The sequence below is a fragment of the Vicugna pacos genome, chromosome 30 (assembly GCF_048564905.1).
Source record: "Vicugna pacos chromosome 30, VicPac4, whole genome shotgun sequence".
Classification (NCBI taxonomy): domain Eukaryota; kingdom Metazoa; phylum Chordata; class Mammalia; order Artiodactyla; family Camelidae; genus Vicugna; species Vicugna pacos.
In genome coordinates this window covers 35510838-35526650 of record NC_133016.1, presented here as the reverse complement: position 1 = coordinate 35526650, position 15813 = coordinate 35510838, and the positions used below count along the sequence as shown (strand labels likewise).

Genomic DNA, 15813 nt, shown 5'->3' with positions numbered 1-15813 from the left:
ATCCATTTCTGCAGTGGTGGATCGCACCTTCTGTACTTGCCTACAACAGAGATGGCACCACTGAACTTAAGGATGATGGGAATTCCTCTCACCAGTGAATACTCTTAGTGTTTAGTAATTTGTCTCTAAACACTTTAAAAGTGTAATTGAAACCTATGAAGTAAAGGTTACTTTTGCTGAGATTTCAAGGGTTAACAGGAAATTTCATACCTTATTTTTGAAGCAAATATAAGGGATTAAAAATCAAGGCCAAAGCAAAAACAAGATTGGGATGCAAATGTTATTTTCTAGTATTCTGATCTTAGTCTAAGACCCCTCATTGAGCAGGCTAATGTCATTTCTAGAAGCAATGAGCAATTCCATTTATTCACATTCCATTTACTATTTTAATTATTAGTATTATACTTTGTTTTCTTTGTTATTCGAGAAACAACACAAGTTATCTTTGCAAAATTGAAAAGATACAGTATATAATGAAAAGCATGTGTCCTTTCCATCCCTGATGCCAAGCTGTCCTTCCCAGGAAGAACCAATGATACCAATTTCTAATGAATCTTCCAGAAATGTACTATATATATGTGTGTATGAGTGCCCATAATAATTGCCTTTTTTTTTATGGTGAACACATTATACAAACTGTTTTGTGCCTCATTTTTTCACTCTACAATCTACCTTCCAGATTGTTCTATATTTATACAAATAGAGCTCCACTATTTACTGGCAACCTAGTATTCTAGTATATGTGCATGCAAAATATATATTACCAAATTAAATGAGCATTAAATGGTTTCCAATCTTTTGCCAATAGAAGTGAAGCCTCAGTGAAACTTTTGTATATATGTACATACACATATATATGACTTTACACACATATATATTTCCTAAAAGTGAACACACTATATCAAAGTGTCCATGCATTTATTCTATCTAATGCAGGCCAGGCATCAATATTCTCTAGAAATCACTTTTTATATTTAAAGCATTGCTGGATGAAAGTGAAAAGCAGGCACATCAGAAATAGGCCAGAGAACATACATGTATAATATATTATGTATCTGATTTCTTTACAAGGTGAGCTACTTCTTTTTAAATAGTGAGCTCACTACTTTCATAACATTACCAAGAATGTTAGCTGGGGCAGGCAATAACGAAGTGATTATTTTGCCAAGGTTGTCCAAGGCTTGTGCAAGCAAGGAACTATCATCATTTTTAGTATCAACAATCCTCTATCTCAAATGATTTATCTCTGTATTCATCTCCTCACATTTCTTTCTAAATCCTTCAGTACACAGATCTTCTTGGACCTAAAAAAAAATAAAAATGAGAAAGGAAGTAAAACTTTTTAAATCCCCCATTTTTTCAAGGATTACATTTTGTCAAACTTTAAAACTTTGTCAGACTATCTTGGTTTTATTCCTAAAATTGTTCTCTCTTAATCATGAAAGGAGACTCTTGTAACAAGGAATATTTCCTGGTTTGGACCAAAATATTAAGAGGAAGTGTAGTTTACAGTCTTAATAATATTCATATGCCCTAGGGTTTTGCCAGGAGGCTAAGCCTGGCATGAAGACAAATGTAATATTTTCCTGTCAAAAAATGCAAATGAGAGGTAGCCTTGGTCTGACTGCACTAATTCTCAGTCCGACTCAGGATGGCACTGTCACCCATATTATAGAAATCTGTTATAAACACATGGCCCCCAAATTATAGAAATCTCTTATAAATCATGTTCAGATGAACAGTGAGAGAAATCCCTCCAAGCCACATGATAGCTTGGGGATCTGTCCACACCTGGAGGCAATGCAGCAAGTGTAAAATCTATCATTTCCCTGTGTTTTTAAGTCTGGACATTTCTGGTAGTTTTATATCAGCACAGATCTACCTCAGGGCCTTTGGCTGAGCAGGGCTCCTGGTAAAAGGTAGTGATCTTGGTAGACCATACTAGTTGTTGTTCATATTAAACACACATAGTTGTAATATCTGTTCAATCAAGCCCTGTGAGATCATTTTAAAATTCTCTAAATGGCTATACAACCCTATTTATATTCTCTGAGGGCTTGGAATAGGGGGGGCATACCCATCCTGAACTCTCCAGAGTCTGCTTAGAGAGCCGAATTTAAAGGTTTTGGAAGGATTCAAAGGCTTCAGGGTTTTAATAAATCACAAGCAGTAGGTGCACTTGTGATCTCTGAATAATCATGCTGTAACTTTCACCCATCCCTTCCTGAGGTACCAAGGCAAAGCTATCAAGCTCTACTACTGCCACAGCCTGATTCACCTTCAGCTGATGCTCCAATATCTTGTTTGCCTCTCTCAGCAGGTTTTCTCTTTCCCTCACCAGCTCCTCCATCAACTGGACTATGTGTTTCTGGAGACTTCTCTTCTGAGCCTCCACCTGCTGCTGCTGCTCCTGTAGTTTCTGTTTCAGCAGCTCCTGTTCCTTCTCAGCTGTCTCCTTCCTGGTCCACTCTTCTGCCCCAGGGAGGTATTAGAGAGGGAAAAAATAGGCAAGGATTGACCTCCACCCTCCTGAGCTCAGAGGCCAAACCAAATTGAAGAGAGAGGTAGGAAATCTCTGAAGTCCTCCCCCCACACAATGTGTCCACATCATCGAGAGCACACTTCATAATGTGAGCGAAAAGGCTCTGTCTGGTGTCCAATCACAGTTCCCTTTGCTGTTTCCAGATGCAGCAGTGTTGCTCCACAGAAAGGGAGGAAGCTCCGGTATTGGGAAAGTTTTGCTCTCACACATATCAGAGATCACTGTAAGAACATACCCATCCCACTGTGAGCCCAGCCCAACCCTGTACCTGCTATGGCCTTCTGCCCATCAGTGAGGGCTTTATCTGCCTGCAGGATTTCTCTATTGCCACCTGTGACTGCAGAAATCTCTGGAGGAACTCATTTGCCTGAGGAACCAAGGAGGAGCACAGAAATTAGATTTCCAATAGGGAAATTAGTGATGCAAAGACAACTAAGTCCATGTAACTTTTGCTTCATGTTTAAAGTTCCACAGTGGTTCCTTACAATGAGTCCAAGCTCCTTAGAGTGACTGTCTCTCTCCAGTCTCTTGCCCAGTGCTACTTCCTTCTCCCCACTCTAAATTCCAGCCAGTCAGAATCTTGTTAAGGTCTACAAACCTCAAATCTCTGGTGCTTTTACATATCTGCTTTCCCAGTGTGAAATAGTGCCTCTAAATTGTGCTGCTGTTCTCCTTTGCCACTAGCTGGTAATAACTTTAGACAACTTATTTTAACCTGCCTATGCTTCTCAGTTCAGATCTTTAAAATGCTGATAATGTAGATGCTTCTTAATGCTATTTGAAAGATTAAGTTAAAGAGTCTAGGGAAAGAGCTTAACATTTTGGTTATAGGAAACAAGAGTTCAATATGTATTAGTTGTATTGTTTTTTATTATTATTATAATATTTGTTTCTAACACCTAAGTAACTCTTTCCTGAGTGTTATAACTTGTCTATGTAGTTGACTTCCTGTCTCACTTGTGATCATCCTTGTGTACAAAGACTGACTTGTAAATTATCAGTGCTCAACACATCAAATATGTTGTTGAGTAAAAAAAAAAGAGTAATTTCTGTTCTGTCTCTTGTGGATTTAAGAAATCTGTACTCATGGTTGGGAGTTGACATTTGTACTCTCTTCAGGAATAAATAGCATGCAGTGAACCTTAAGAGCCAAAGCTGTTTGAATGGCCCCATACTCTCTTTTTATGCATGCATGGAGCTGTGCTCTCAGATTTTCAGGAGACCACTTTGACTATTCTGTAGGTTCCCCATGTTTCCCTTATTCCTCACCTTCACTCCTTTCATATGCACTTGGTGATATTCCTTTTCAATAATTTCCTTTGCTTTCCTGTAGAGATCATGACCTCCAGGAACAGAGAAAGTTCCTGCTGACATACTTTTTATTAGTGCCTTTGAATGCTGATCAAGTTTATTCTGGCAGTATTTGATTGATGTCTCTTCATTCTGTATCAAGAAATCCTCTTTCTTATTCTTTATGATTTCCTAGAGGGAAAAAAGACAGAGAGCTCTCACCAGAAACAAGGAACAGAGGAGGTAAATTTCCAAAGGATCTGGTAGAAGAATTAGTCTTACTGTGTTCCTCATGAGAAAAGTATTCTGTTGGAGGACATATAATAAAACAGCAGTCACAAGATGTGATTTAGTCACAGCTCTGAAAACTCTGGAAGACCATGGGGAAGTTCCCTAACCTCCTTGGGTATTTCATCTGAGCTGTTGGAGTTGCATTACCTAATCTCTGTGGTTCCTTGAAGCTGCCACATTCAGTGATTCTATCTGTCTTCAATGATAGATACAACAAGGAGCAACCTAAGCTGAAAGTGGCCTGAAATGTGCATCTGAAAAGAGAAATTTTGGTTCCCAGGCATAGGAGTGTGTTCACAGAAAAAGAAGCTAGCTAAAGAATGTCTTTGGGTGTTCTGGACAGGCTTGGAATCCACAGAAGTATTTATTTCAAGAGGATATCCATACTGATTTTTCACTGAAGGTCAAAGAGAGTTCTAGATAAACTGCCTGAGGCCTGGCAGTAAAAAAAGAAGGAAATGTAGTCCTTTGAAACTCTGTCCCTCATGAGAACATGGACTACTTTATCCCTGAGTGAGAGATGAGCCGTTGGACCAGTAACAACACTTCTAGGCTTCATTCTTCAAGGGGAGGTGACATATGGTAAATACTAAGACAGATTACAACAAGATTCTTCTGTTACTCCTGCTTGTCATCCTTGAAGGAGTGCTCCATGAAGACTGCAGTGTCTTCCCTCTCACAGGCAGCGTGCTCCTCCAGCAGCTCCTGCAGCATGTCTGTGGGGAAGCTCACTCGCTGGGCCATCTATTCGCTGTAGTGGTTGTCTGCCTTCTGAATGGCAGCTGAGTTCTCCAGATGGGCCAGAGTTGTCACTGCGTTCTCCAAGTGAGGTACTGCTCCGCTATTGATAGTATCCATGTAGGTCACAACCAGAGTCCTCAGCCCTGAAGAAGCCAGGAAATTTAGGGGCTAAATATCAAGTTATCAGTCAATGGCTCCAGGATTCTGAGACTATGCTTCTAGGGTCATATACTATACATGCACACACACAAACACACACATGCACCCCTACCTCCTTCTACCATTATCACCTTCATTTTCCTACTGACTCTTCATTTTTATGGTTTTCCAGGTCATAGGACTGAAAAAGTTAATATCTACTTCTATCTAACATACTAGGGGCTACCTGGAAAATACAGTTTCTCAATTTAAAAATTGAAAGCAATATAGATTACATAGATAGACAGATGAGGCAAGGTGTACCATGTTTAATGTATTCCTAATTCTGAGGCTTTGAATGGATTTTCAGTGATTTATGGGCTAATATTTATTTTTTGGGCCACTCTTTTATATCTTTTGAATTCACCTTGTGAAGAACACTTACTGTATAGGACTTCCTTTGAAAACATGCAGTATTCTGTTTTTACACCAAGAGAGTGATTATATTCTAAGTGGAAGATGTTTTCAGATAAATGGGAGCCACCGATATCATTGACAAAAATTGCAATTTGGGGAAGGAATTTGTAAAGCCCCCAAAGAAGATAATTATAAAGTATACAGATTTCTTCATGGAATATAAATGTCTGTAAAATCAGAATTTTTTTATAGAATCAAACAAAAATACTAGAAAGCACATTACATAAAATATTCAACACATAGCAGTCCCCATGGAAATGGGAAATAGAGACTCACCTTTCCCAGTGACCATGATTCCTTCTGTGAGGGTCTTGGTCCTTGCATCAGCGAAGATGTAAGAACAGAAATTTTTTGTTTGCTCCTGGAATTTAGGATCCAGTTGGTCTTCAGATACCATCCCAATAGTGGCTAGAAGTTTTTTTCTTCATATGTTAGCCAAAGACAAAACACTTCCATCTTGGAAATAAATGCCTGATGCAGTCCCTGGGTAGATTGGATGTTTGGGCTTTGGGATTCTTCCCTGAGGGACAGAAAAACAGTGATTAGAGTGTGTAGAGTCTTGAGGCGAGGGTGCTACAGGTGTTCATGGCAGGGATTTGTGTGTCTTTGCCATTTCTACACATAGAACTCCTTTAACATAGACATTCAATACTTCTTTGCACATCAGACTTATACCAATGATATAACTGCAGAGAAATTTAGGGAGACATCTGATCCAGTAAAGGAAACCTATGGCTGGTCTCTCCAGACATGCACATAGTAGAGTGGTTGTCTATGATGTGTTTGCTTAACTAGCAGCTAAAAGGATGAAAGGTCAAATGAAACTTTCTGCTCAACTCAACCTCATGTAGGAATTGAGCTGTGGAACCAAAAAGGAGAGCTACAAACAAGGGATCATGGACAGTAATTTGAATATTAGGAATGACATCCTCATTATCTAAGGAAAACTGTTTTGATGCTAAAAATAATTGATGCAGTGTTATCTATTTTTTTCAGTAAAAACCTCTAAAGTATAAATGTACCTGAAATGTAATTTTAAGGTATCACCACTAATCTATAAACTCTTTGAGGTAAATGATTAGATCTCGTCCTCTCCTGCCAGCCAATTTCTCAATAGCTGTTTTAAGAAATCATAAATAGAAATGTGAAAGTAAGAATGAATAAATTGGAATTGATATTTCTTTCAAGGTTTCAATAGACACACATCCTTGTAAATGTAACCCATGAAAATAATTTATTACCTTGTAATTAAATCATGGGTAAACATGTGGGAATTAGGAGAAAGCTATGATGTGGAAGGTAAAATGAATGTTCTAATAATTGTCAGTATTATTGAAAAGGCATAGACTGTAAAGACAGTCACTACTTCAGGTTTATTTAGAACATACAATCATTTTGTAGATGATATAATTATACAGGATTAGAAAGTTATATATCCCTCTTTGAAAAGAATAATATGTGAAATCTATATTTTGTTCATTAGATAAGCTTTTCACTGCAGTTTCATGTCTAACAATTAGCTGATTAGTTGTTTTCTTTAACAGAGACAAATTGAAGGAATAGGAAACACAGTGTCCGGTCTTTAGAATGTTTCAGCACCCATTTAAATCTGGATGCTAAATTTAAAGATGTATAAAAAACAAATTGGCTCTAAGTAATTTCTCTTTACACTTTACTTTTCTTAAGTAAAATTCAACTGTAGCCCCTAGATCTTTGCAACCCACTTTCCAGCCACCATTTCCACAGACTTTGATTTAGCCTCAAATACAAATGCAATCACAGAGATAAGGGACATTGTTTAGTAGATCCCACCCTCTATTGGACCATACACTGCCCAGGCCATACTCTGATACCTGGAATCAGCTTCAGGGCATTCTCCAAGTACTCATCTTCTGTGATAGGATGACCATGTAACTGCAGCTCCAGGGTGAAATCCCATACAGTCCAGATAAAGTCTGGAAAGAAATTCATAAATTCTGTGGAATCTTCTACTCTATCAGGTGTTTGAGAGGACTTTGCCCTGATGTTTTGCAAGCTCTGTGGCATAACTAAGATTTGGTTAGGGAAGAGAAACTCACTACCAACAATTCCCACATTTCTCTAATATAAAAATATTATAAACACTCTCTTTTGCCATGGGTCCCCTCTGCTCCACCCAAGAAAACTAAATGACAGTAAAGGAGAGAGTGACTCTATCCCCATTCCCATTAATTCAGTGAAACATGGTGGTTCAGGACCTGGAAGGATACTGTGGCTGCTCTAGGGCCTGGTGGTTGATGGTGCTCATGCTGTTCTAGACAAAGCTACTGCACAGAAGCACAGCCAGGACAAAGATCCATGAATCCTTCTTAGACTCATCCTAGAAAGCACATTAGAACAAGAGAGTTAGAAGTTTACCCCTACATTAGAAATTCATCTGTACACTTCTTCAATCATGGTTTTATTTATTATTTCAGCTAACATACTTAGCATGCAAAGAAATTGCTTGAAGACAGATTTAAATGCAGGTATCAACTTTGACAATTACAGAGACATTTCTTGTGTTTGCAAATTTTTCATATATAAAAGGATTCTAATGTTCACAGTGCTTTCTTTTTCCTCGATTGGATAAAGTAAAATAACATATACAGAAAAACTAATACAGTACCTGTGGTGCAATTAGGTATTCAGTGATGAGTGTGGGCACTTATTCATTTTGCATATATTTATTAATCAGAGTCCATATAAAATATACCATAGTTGGCATAACTGGGTATTTAAATTATATCCAATCAATAAATAATTGCAGGAAGCTACTAAATATCCCCAACTGTTCTTAGATTTTAAAAAAGCAATGCTAAAAATGAAAAGTATTTCTTTCAACATGACTATTTCAAAGCAGTGGACAAACATCCATAACAGTAAGTGCAACAAAGATAGAATTATCTGTAAAAGGCTTACTCTCAGTAATGTATATAAGCAGTGAAACCTATAGCTATAACACTAAATTAAAATTTAGAAGTCTATCAAGGAAGAACAGAGCTATGAAATTTGGAGAAAGAATATATGATCTGAAAGCTTTCTCAAAGTCTTGAGCTGAATATTAAAGAACTGGTAAATGTGGAACTGAAGAAATGAAGGTGATCCCATAGACAGGAAAACCCAGAGAAACAAAATTAGAGATGGGAAAATACAGGGGTTTTGTAGTTAAAACAGAGTCATTTGAGGGCAGAGGGCAAGTGGAGAAGTTAAGGTGAGCTTTCATGCAGCCTAATCAAGGACCTTAAAGCCCAGGCTAATTTGTATTAATCGTAGCATTGTCTAAATAATGGCATAAACTGGAAATTGTTTTTTATTATAAATGGCATGTAAAGTTGCTCCCAGTGCAAATGCAAAAACTGTGGTTTATGTTGAGAAGATTCTAAATGGGAGTTTGAGGGGATAAGAGTCTATTCATTACTTTCTTTCCCCAAAACCCAGTTTTTAAAAATAATCAATTAGGATAAGACGTAGCAGTTATGACAAACAATTATTTCAACAACAAGATTATATCATTGTTTGATATATGGCTTTAAAAATAAGCACAGACTTTCTAACTCCTGTTGAGAAAAATAGAGAGCTATAAAAATGTAAGTACTATTTCCAAATAAGTCTCAAAAGGGGGAAAGGAGGGATAGGAGGGATAGTTCATTTCACCCATTAGCAGAAAGCTAAAACACCAAAAATCCATTTTAAAATGTTTCTTGTAGGACAACACCTACTTTTATAGAACTTGTACATTCAGAGGTGTCTCACAGATTTCCAGAACACTCTGTGAGTAGTTGATGAACTTCATCATGGAAAATGTAAACCTGTCTCTTAAATCCAACCCTCAAATACACTCTTCACCTTGTAGCTAAGAAGGTGAATCAGAAATTTTTCCTCACTCACAGATTCTCCTCTTTTTTATTTATGCTTAACTGTTAGTTCTCAAAATCAGTCAGGTGCTGCCTGGATTGCCTTTCAAAATTGAAGGACTTATTCCCCCAGCTGTTGGGAGTGTTGGTGGAAGACAGTCTTCAAGTGTCAGCCCTCTTAATTAGAAAGGCTTCTGGAGCAGCTCTTCAAAAATGTATCAGCACCCCTGTCCCAAACTCAGGATAACTCGAAAAAGCCATTCCAGACATGGAGCTCCCATGAAATTCCCAGAAATTGGGGATTGCAATGCAATGTAATTTCTTCTTCTCTCCAGCCTGCTTCTTTCCCAATTACATGGTATTAAATCTGACTGCAGATAATGTGGTCTTGTCAATTGAACTAAAGACTCTTTTAGGGCAGGACCTTTACTTTGGTCACTGATATCTATAATTCTAAGTTCAAAGGCCTGGAACTCAGCTGTTCAATAATGACTTACTAAATATAATCAAGTCATCTACACAGTGCCAAGAAATAAAAGAATTTATCTGAGACACCATGATATCTTACCTATAAGTGAGATTCAAACAAATCATAGTTTGCCTTATTTACTATAATTGATTTCTAGATTTTACAGATTAAAGCAGTAAAATTTCTAGGGCCATGGAGAGATAAGGGGAAAATCCAGAATAAAAAGGATTTAACTGTTACTTTCTGCTTTACCATTCACACACTCCCCAGGCTCTAAGTATCCAGAAGGACCACCAGAGTACGACTGGGCTTGTGTAGGTGAGGCACACACCACATTCAGATGCCCTTGGTTTCAGACTGCACTGTAGAGCCTAGAGGAAAGCCTGTGAGGAGAGGGGAGAAAGCAGCATTCAGTTAGAGCAGATAATCTAAACAACCAAGGGGCTACAGATCTATTGGAATGTCAATATCCCAGCATACGAGTTGGTGTTTTCTCCATTTCCTCAAGAATGTCCTACTTTGTGTGTCATCTGTTTCAAGGAGGAAGGAATATTAATTGTGATAAAGATAACCAAGCAAGGGCTCAACATAGATGCAAAGGGGAATCCGTGAATCATACAAAATGGAAGTCATTGATAACCGTAACAAGAGTATCTTGAAAGAACTGTGAGGTTCAAAGCCAGAGAGAAATGGACTGAAGACAGACATGGGAAGAGAAAAAGGTGGGAAAAAAATCAAGATTATATTTTTTGTCAGACAAATTTTTCAAAACAGGGGAGAAGTGTTAGCCACAGAAGTATATGTCATACAGGAAATATTTTTAAGATTATAGACATTTGATCACATTTATATGTTGATGAGAATATTCCATAAAAAAGCAAAATGTGTTTCAAGAGAGAGTAGACACAATTGCAAGAGTAAAGTGCTTAAGCATGTAAAATAAGGTAAGATTGTGTGAATTGGTAGGAGAAATTTTGCTTTACAGGAATAAAACATATAATATGATAATGAATTACAGTAAGACAGTGATTTAGCAGTAAGAAATAGGAGTGGAAAGTTGATTTGTTAAGAGAAGTTTGGTTCTCCCTACACATGATCAGGACAAAAATTAAGAAACTGAGATATTAGCTAGAATCAAGCAATTGGCCCTTGACCCAGTACAACACTCACCATGATTGTGACCTGCAAGACGGTTCATCAAGTAGGATTTGCCCGTATGATACGGTCCTACAATGGCCAGACCAGCACTGGCAAAGAAATCTCACCAAGAATCTGCAGAGAGTTTTGGTTCACTGACAGCACCTTGACACTTTCCAGCAGACAAATGGGGCCCATCATTTTGGATCTGGATGCCATGGCAAACTGCCAACCTAGAAGAGCTTCTTAGTGGAAATCAGATTATAAAGTCATTCTCTAACTCAGACTTATACAAAGCATGTATGAACTTAGGATAAGGTAAGTAAGAGTTCTGTGCTTTCCATGAGACAAAATGTAACATAGAATTAGCATACTGCAGAGGTTTTCCCCAATCATACCCTCAAGTCTCTCATGATATTGGTAGTGAAATAATATAATATCACTCTCCAAAGTGTTATTTCAAAATAATAATATTATTAAAGTTATTGTTATGATGCACTGAAGGCCTACAATATACCAAGCCCTTTGATAATAACTTACATATCCAGCTAAACTGATATTCACAAGAGACTGAAAGTTAGAAATTAATATAATGACTTTGGAAATGAGGTAAAAGTTTCTCACAAAGGCTGAGTGAATGTCATTGAGCAAGGATTAAAAATCTACATACTTGAGCAAAATGACAGTCTAGCAAGCTCTAAGCTCTTGTTTCCCCAAGGAGACATAAACAACAACCAAAATTCTGGCTAGAATAACCTCACAGTAGTTCCATAAAACAGTCAAAGGTCCAAAGCAACCAACCAAATACCAAATCAAGAAACAGCCTCATTCAAAATGGTAGGAAATTCTGTGGTGTTTCTGTTGCCCTTGCTCCCCATTGTGGTAAGGTCTTTAAGGAAGTGGTAAATCATTTCCCAATTCCCTCCCCTGATTCAGAGAGAGGGAATTTTATAATGTTCTAACCTGTCAGGGCTGCCTCTTCAGGTCTCTGTTTCACCTCACATGAAACTCAGGGAAGGGTGGCAGAGGGGTAGGTGGTGGTAAAACTTGGATATCAGATGGAAAGAAGCAGCAGGTATTTCTCAAGGAAACATGTGGAGAGAGAGCTCCACAGATGCCTAGAGCAAGAGGTTACCAGTGAATATATAAAATAGACTATCTAAGGCATCAATTGAGTTTCCAATTCCCTTTTTCAAAATAAACAGAGCAGAGCAGACTGCATTTACAATGTTCTGATATCTCATGGGCTTCCTGAAGGACTGTTATCTATTCCCTTATTCGGATCTTAGGCAGGGAGAAGCAGTGGGCATTGCTTGGGAAAGCTGCAGGGAGAATGACCTGCAGACACCTATGACAAGATATTATGGGGTGTGTGAAATTGAGATTTATAATAAGAAATACAAATTTGATCATTGTCCTTATTCCTGGTATATAGCTCTTAAAACCCTATGTGATGAGAGAGATGAAATTATTTTTCTTGTAACTTTTGGTCTTTTGTTCTCATTTCCTAAAATAGCTCCAGACTGATAAAGATGAAAGGAGAGTCTTTTGTTATTTATAACAAGCACCTTTCAACCACAACTGAGTTTATGTTAATGAGGTGATTTTGTAAAGCCCCTAGATCACTATAGAATGGAGTTGGTTGCTAGAGAAACCAATGTTATTAGAAAGTTGCAACATTTAGCCTGATGCTCCAACCACTGGGGAGAAGAGTTGAAAGTTGAGTTAATCACCAATGACCAATAGTTTACTCAACCATATCTATCTAAGAAGTCCTCCATTAAAAAAATAAATGAAACCTAACTGAAGGGGTTCAGAGAGTTTCTGGCTTGATGAATATGTGGAGGTTGTTAAAAGGTGGCACATCCAAAGGGGTCATGGAAGCTCCACACGCTTTTCTCCGTATCTTTCCCTATGCAACTCTTCTATTTTGCTGTTTATAGGTTGTATCCTTTTTTAAAATAAACCAGTAATCTAGTAAGCAAACTATCCTTCCTGAGTTCTTAAGCCATCCTAGCAAATCATTGAACCTGGGGAAGAGATGGGAAACTCCAATGTACAGCCAGTTATTCAGAAGCACAGGTGACAACCTGGATTTGTAATTGCATCTGAACTGAGGAGCCGAACGGGACGCGCGGCCTTGGATCACAACACAGCCCCGTTCCTTCCCGAGTTTCGCAGCTGGGAAAGCAGATGCCTGGGGCCCGGACCACATCGGGGCCTTCGTGGGAGGCCGAGGGAGGAACGGAGACCCCCGCAGGGCTGGGGAGGGGCCCGCAGGGACTCACCGTCTGTGCAGCGGCTCCTGACCCACAGCTGGGCGGGCGGCGGTGGCGGTTGAGGCTGCGGTGCCCGCTGACTGGGCTGAGGCGGCAGCGGCGGCGGTGCCGGCTGAGGGGGCCGAGGCGGCGGCGGCGGTGCTACCGGCTGAGGCGGCTGTTCCGGCTGAGGGGGCTGAAGCGGCAGCGGCGGCGGTGCCGGCTGAGGGGGCCGAGGCGGCGGCGGCGGTGCTACCGGCTGAGGCGGCTGTTCCGGCTGAGGGGGCCGAGGCGGCGGCGGCGGCGGTACCGGCTGAGGGGGCTGAGGCGGCATCGGCGGCGGTGCCGGCTGAGGCGGCTGTTCCGGCTGAGGGGGCAGAGGCGGCGGCGGCGGTGCTACCGGCTGAGGCGGCGTTACCGGCTGAGGCGGCTGTTCCGGCTGAGGGGGCGGAGGCGGCGGCGGCTGCGGTGCCGGCTGAGGGGGCTGGGAGGGCGGCGATGGCGGTTGAGGCTGCGATGCCGGCTGAAGGGGCCGAGGCGGCGGCGGCTGCGGTGCCGGCTGAAGGGGCTGAGGCGGCGGCAGCTGCAGTGCCGGCTGAAGGGGCTGAGACGGCGTCGGCGGCCGTGCCTGCTGAGGCGGCATCGGCGCCGGTACCGGCTGAAGCGGCGGCGGCTGCGGTGCCAGCTGAGGGGGCTGGGCGGGCGGCGGTGGAGGTTGAGGGGACTGGGCGGTCGGCGGTGGCGGTAGAGGCTGCTGTGCCGGCTGAAGGGGCTGAGGCGGCATCGGCGGCGTTACCGGCTGAGGCGGCTGTTCCGGCTGAGGGGGCCGAGGCGGCGGCGGCTGCGGTGCCGGCTGAAGGGGCCGAGGCGGCGGCGGCTGCGGTGCCGGCTGAAGGGGCTGGGGCGGCAGCGGCTGCGATGCCGGCTGAGGGGGCTGAGGCGGCATCGGCGGCGGTACCGGCTGAAGCGGCGGCGGCTGCGGTGCCGGCTGAGGGGGCTGGGCGGGCGGCGGTGCCGGTAGAGGCTGCGGTGCCGGCTGAAGGGGCTGAGGCGGCATCGGCGGCGTTACCGGCTGAGGCGGCTGTTCCGGCTGAGGGGGCCGAGGCGGCGGCGGCTGCGATGCCGGCTTAAGGGGCTGAGACGGCGTCGGCTGCCGTGCCTGCTGAGGCTGCATCGGCGCCGGTACCGGCTGAAGCGGTGGCGGCTGCGTTGCTGGGTGAGGGGGCTGGGGGTTCGGCGGCTGCGGTGCCGGCTGAGGGGTCCGAGGCGGCGGCGGCTGCGTTGCCGGCTGAGGGGGCTGGGCGGGCGGCGGTGCCGGCTGAGGGGGCTGAGGCGGCATCGGCGGCGGTATCGGCTGAAGGAGCTGAAGCGGCGGCGTCTGCGATGCCGGCTTAGGGGGCTGAGGCGGCGGCGGCGGCTGCTGGAAGGACTTGAGGGACTCGAAGGCCTTCACCATCTTTTCCAGGGTCGCCATGGCGGCCTCCCGCCACGCGGGGACAGCCCCCGGAGTCGCCGATCCGACCGTCGTCTCTGGTCAGCAGCGGTGGCAGTGAACGGGGCTCGGGGCCGCCAGCAGTTGCGGACCCAAGCGCGCGGCCATCTTGGAGCCGTTCAGACAGTCCCCGTGTCCCTGCGTCCTGCCACACTAGGCCGGTGGGGCGAGGCCGGGCCGCGGGATTCACAGCCGGAGGCAGAGGCTTCCGCCAATGGCTGCCTTGCTCGCCCCTTGGGCTCAAAGAGCCGCCACGGCTGCTGGAGTTACTGCCGTTCTTCCCGGCGATGGACGGGGGGTACTGCACGGGGATCGGGAGGGCGGTTCGGGGGCGGGGTTGCAAGGCACGGACAGGAGGGTGGGGAGGGCGGGTGACTTGTGATTGAGGGTCTCTCTTGGCGAGGGGCGTCCCCGGATGACGCATAGCATGTGGCAGGGAGCCCGAGACCCCCGCGGGGCGCTTGCCCACCCCGCGACGCGGGCGGAGGGCCTGCTCGCAGGACAGCCTGCTATAATATGCTGACTGTTACATATTTGGCCTTACCCTTGTTAGTAGCCTCAAATCACTCCTTGTTCACCTTCAGGATCATTACCATAGATATACTTCTGACAATCCTTGTACTTAACTATGTTCCCTCATGCTACAGGGGCATACACATGCTATTCTCACTCTTAGAAATAATCGTTTACACATCAATCCCCTACTCCCCTCAAGAAATTTGCCTATCTAATTCCAATCACTCTCAGTGTTCAGCTAATTTGTGAATTCATAAAGCCCATTACATTAACATAATTCCTTAACACCATGTAATTCTCCTTTATCACACTTATTAAAGTATACTTTATAATAACATAAAAACTCTTCCATGCATGAAGGTAGATATTAAACAATTAATTTCACAGTATAAAGTTGTAAGTACATATACTGTATATTATGAAAAATGTTAAGGAATTACATACTATAGTTAAATTCATTCAAAATTTTTCATAGATATATGGAAATATTTATTCCAAGTTGGATCATCACTATATGTGTGTGTGTATATATGTATATATCTTTCATCCTTCATTCACATTATAAGTTCTGATAAAATATTGCCAAC

The 15813-nt window shown here is 42.6% G+C and overlaps 1 protein-coding gene and 1 pseudogene across 1 annotated transcript; both read right to left on the bottom strand.

Moving 5' to 3' along the window:
• Positions 1-601: 601 nt before the first annotated feature.
• Positions 602-13240, bottom strand: LOC140690515 (guanylate-binding protein 6-like; annotated as a pseudogene).
• LOC140690474 (uncharacterized) lies at positions 12641-14892 on the bottom strand. The gene is made up of 3 exons (XM_072952288.1): positions 14288-14892; positions 13321-14017; positions 12641-12660 (listed from the first exon to the last, which is right to left on the bottom strand). The coding sequence occupies exons 1-3, from the start codon at positions 14690-14692 to the stop codon at positions 12641-12643; spliced, it is 1122 nt and encodes a 373-aa protein (XP_072808389.1). The 5' UTR covers positions 14693-14892.
• Between the last annotated feature and the right edge of the window lie 921 nt (positions 14893-15813).

What these genes read in the sequence shown, in the direction of transcription:
- LOC140690474 (XM_072952288.1), bottom strand. Translation starts at nt 14,692, where the DNA reads ATGGCGACCCTGGAAAAGATGGTGAAGGCCTTCGAGTCCCTCAAGTCC. An exon ending in CGGAACAGCCGCCTCAGCCG is followed by an intron (nt 14,018 to 14,287) that starts GTAACGCCGCCG and finishes CAGCCGCCTCAG; the next exon opens with CCGGTAACGCCGCCGATGCC. An exon ending in GCCGCTGCCGCCTCAGCCCA is followed by an intron (nt 12,661 to 13,320) that starts GTCAGCGGGCAC and finishes TCTTCTCCCCAG; the next exon opens with TGGTTGGAGCATCAGGCTAA.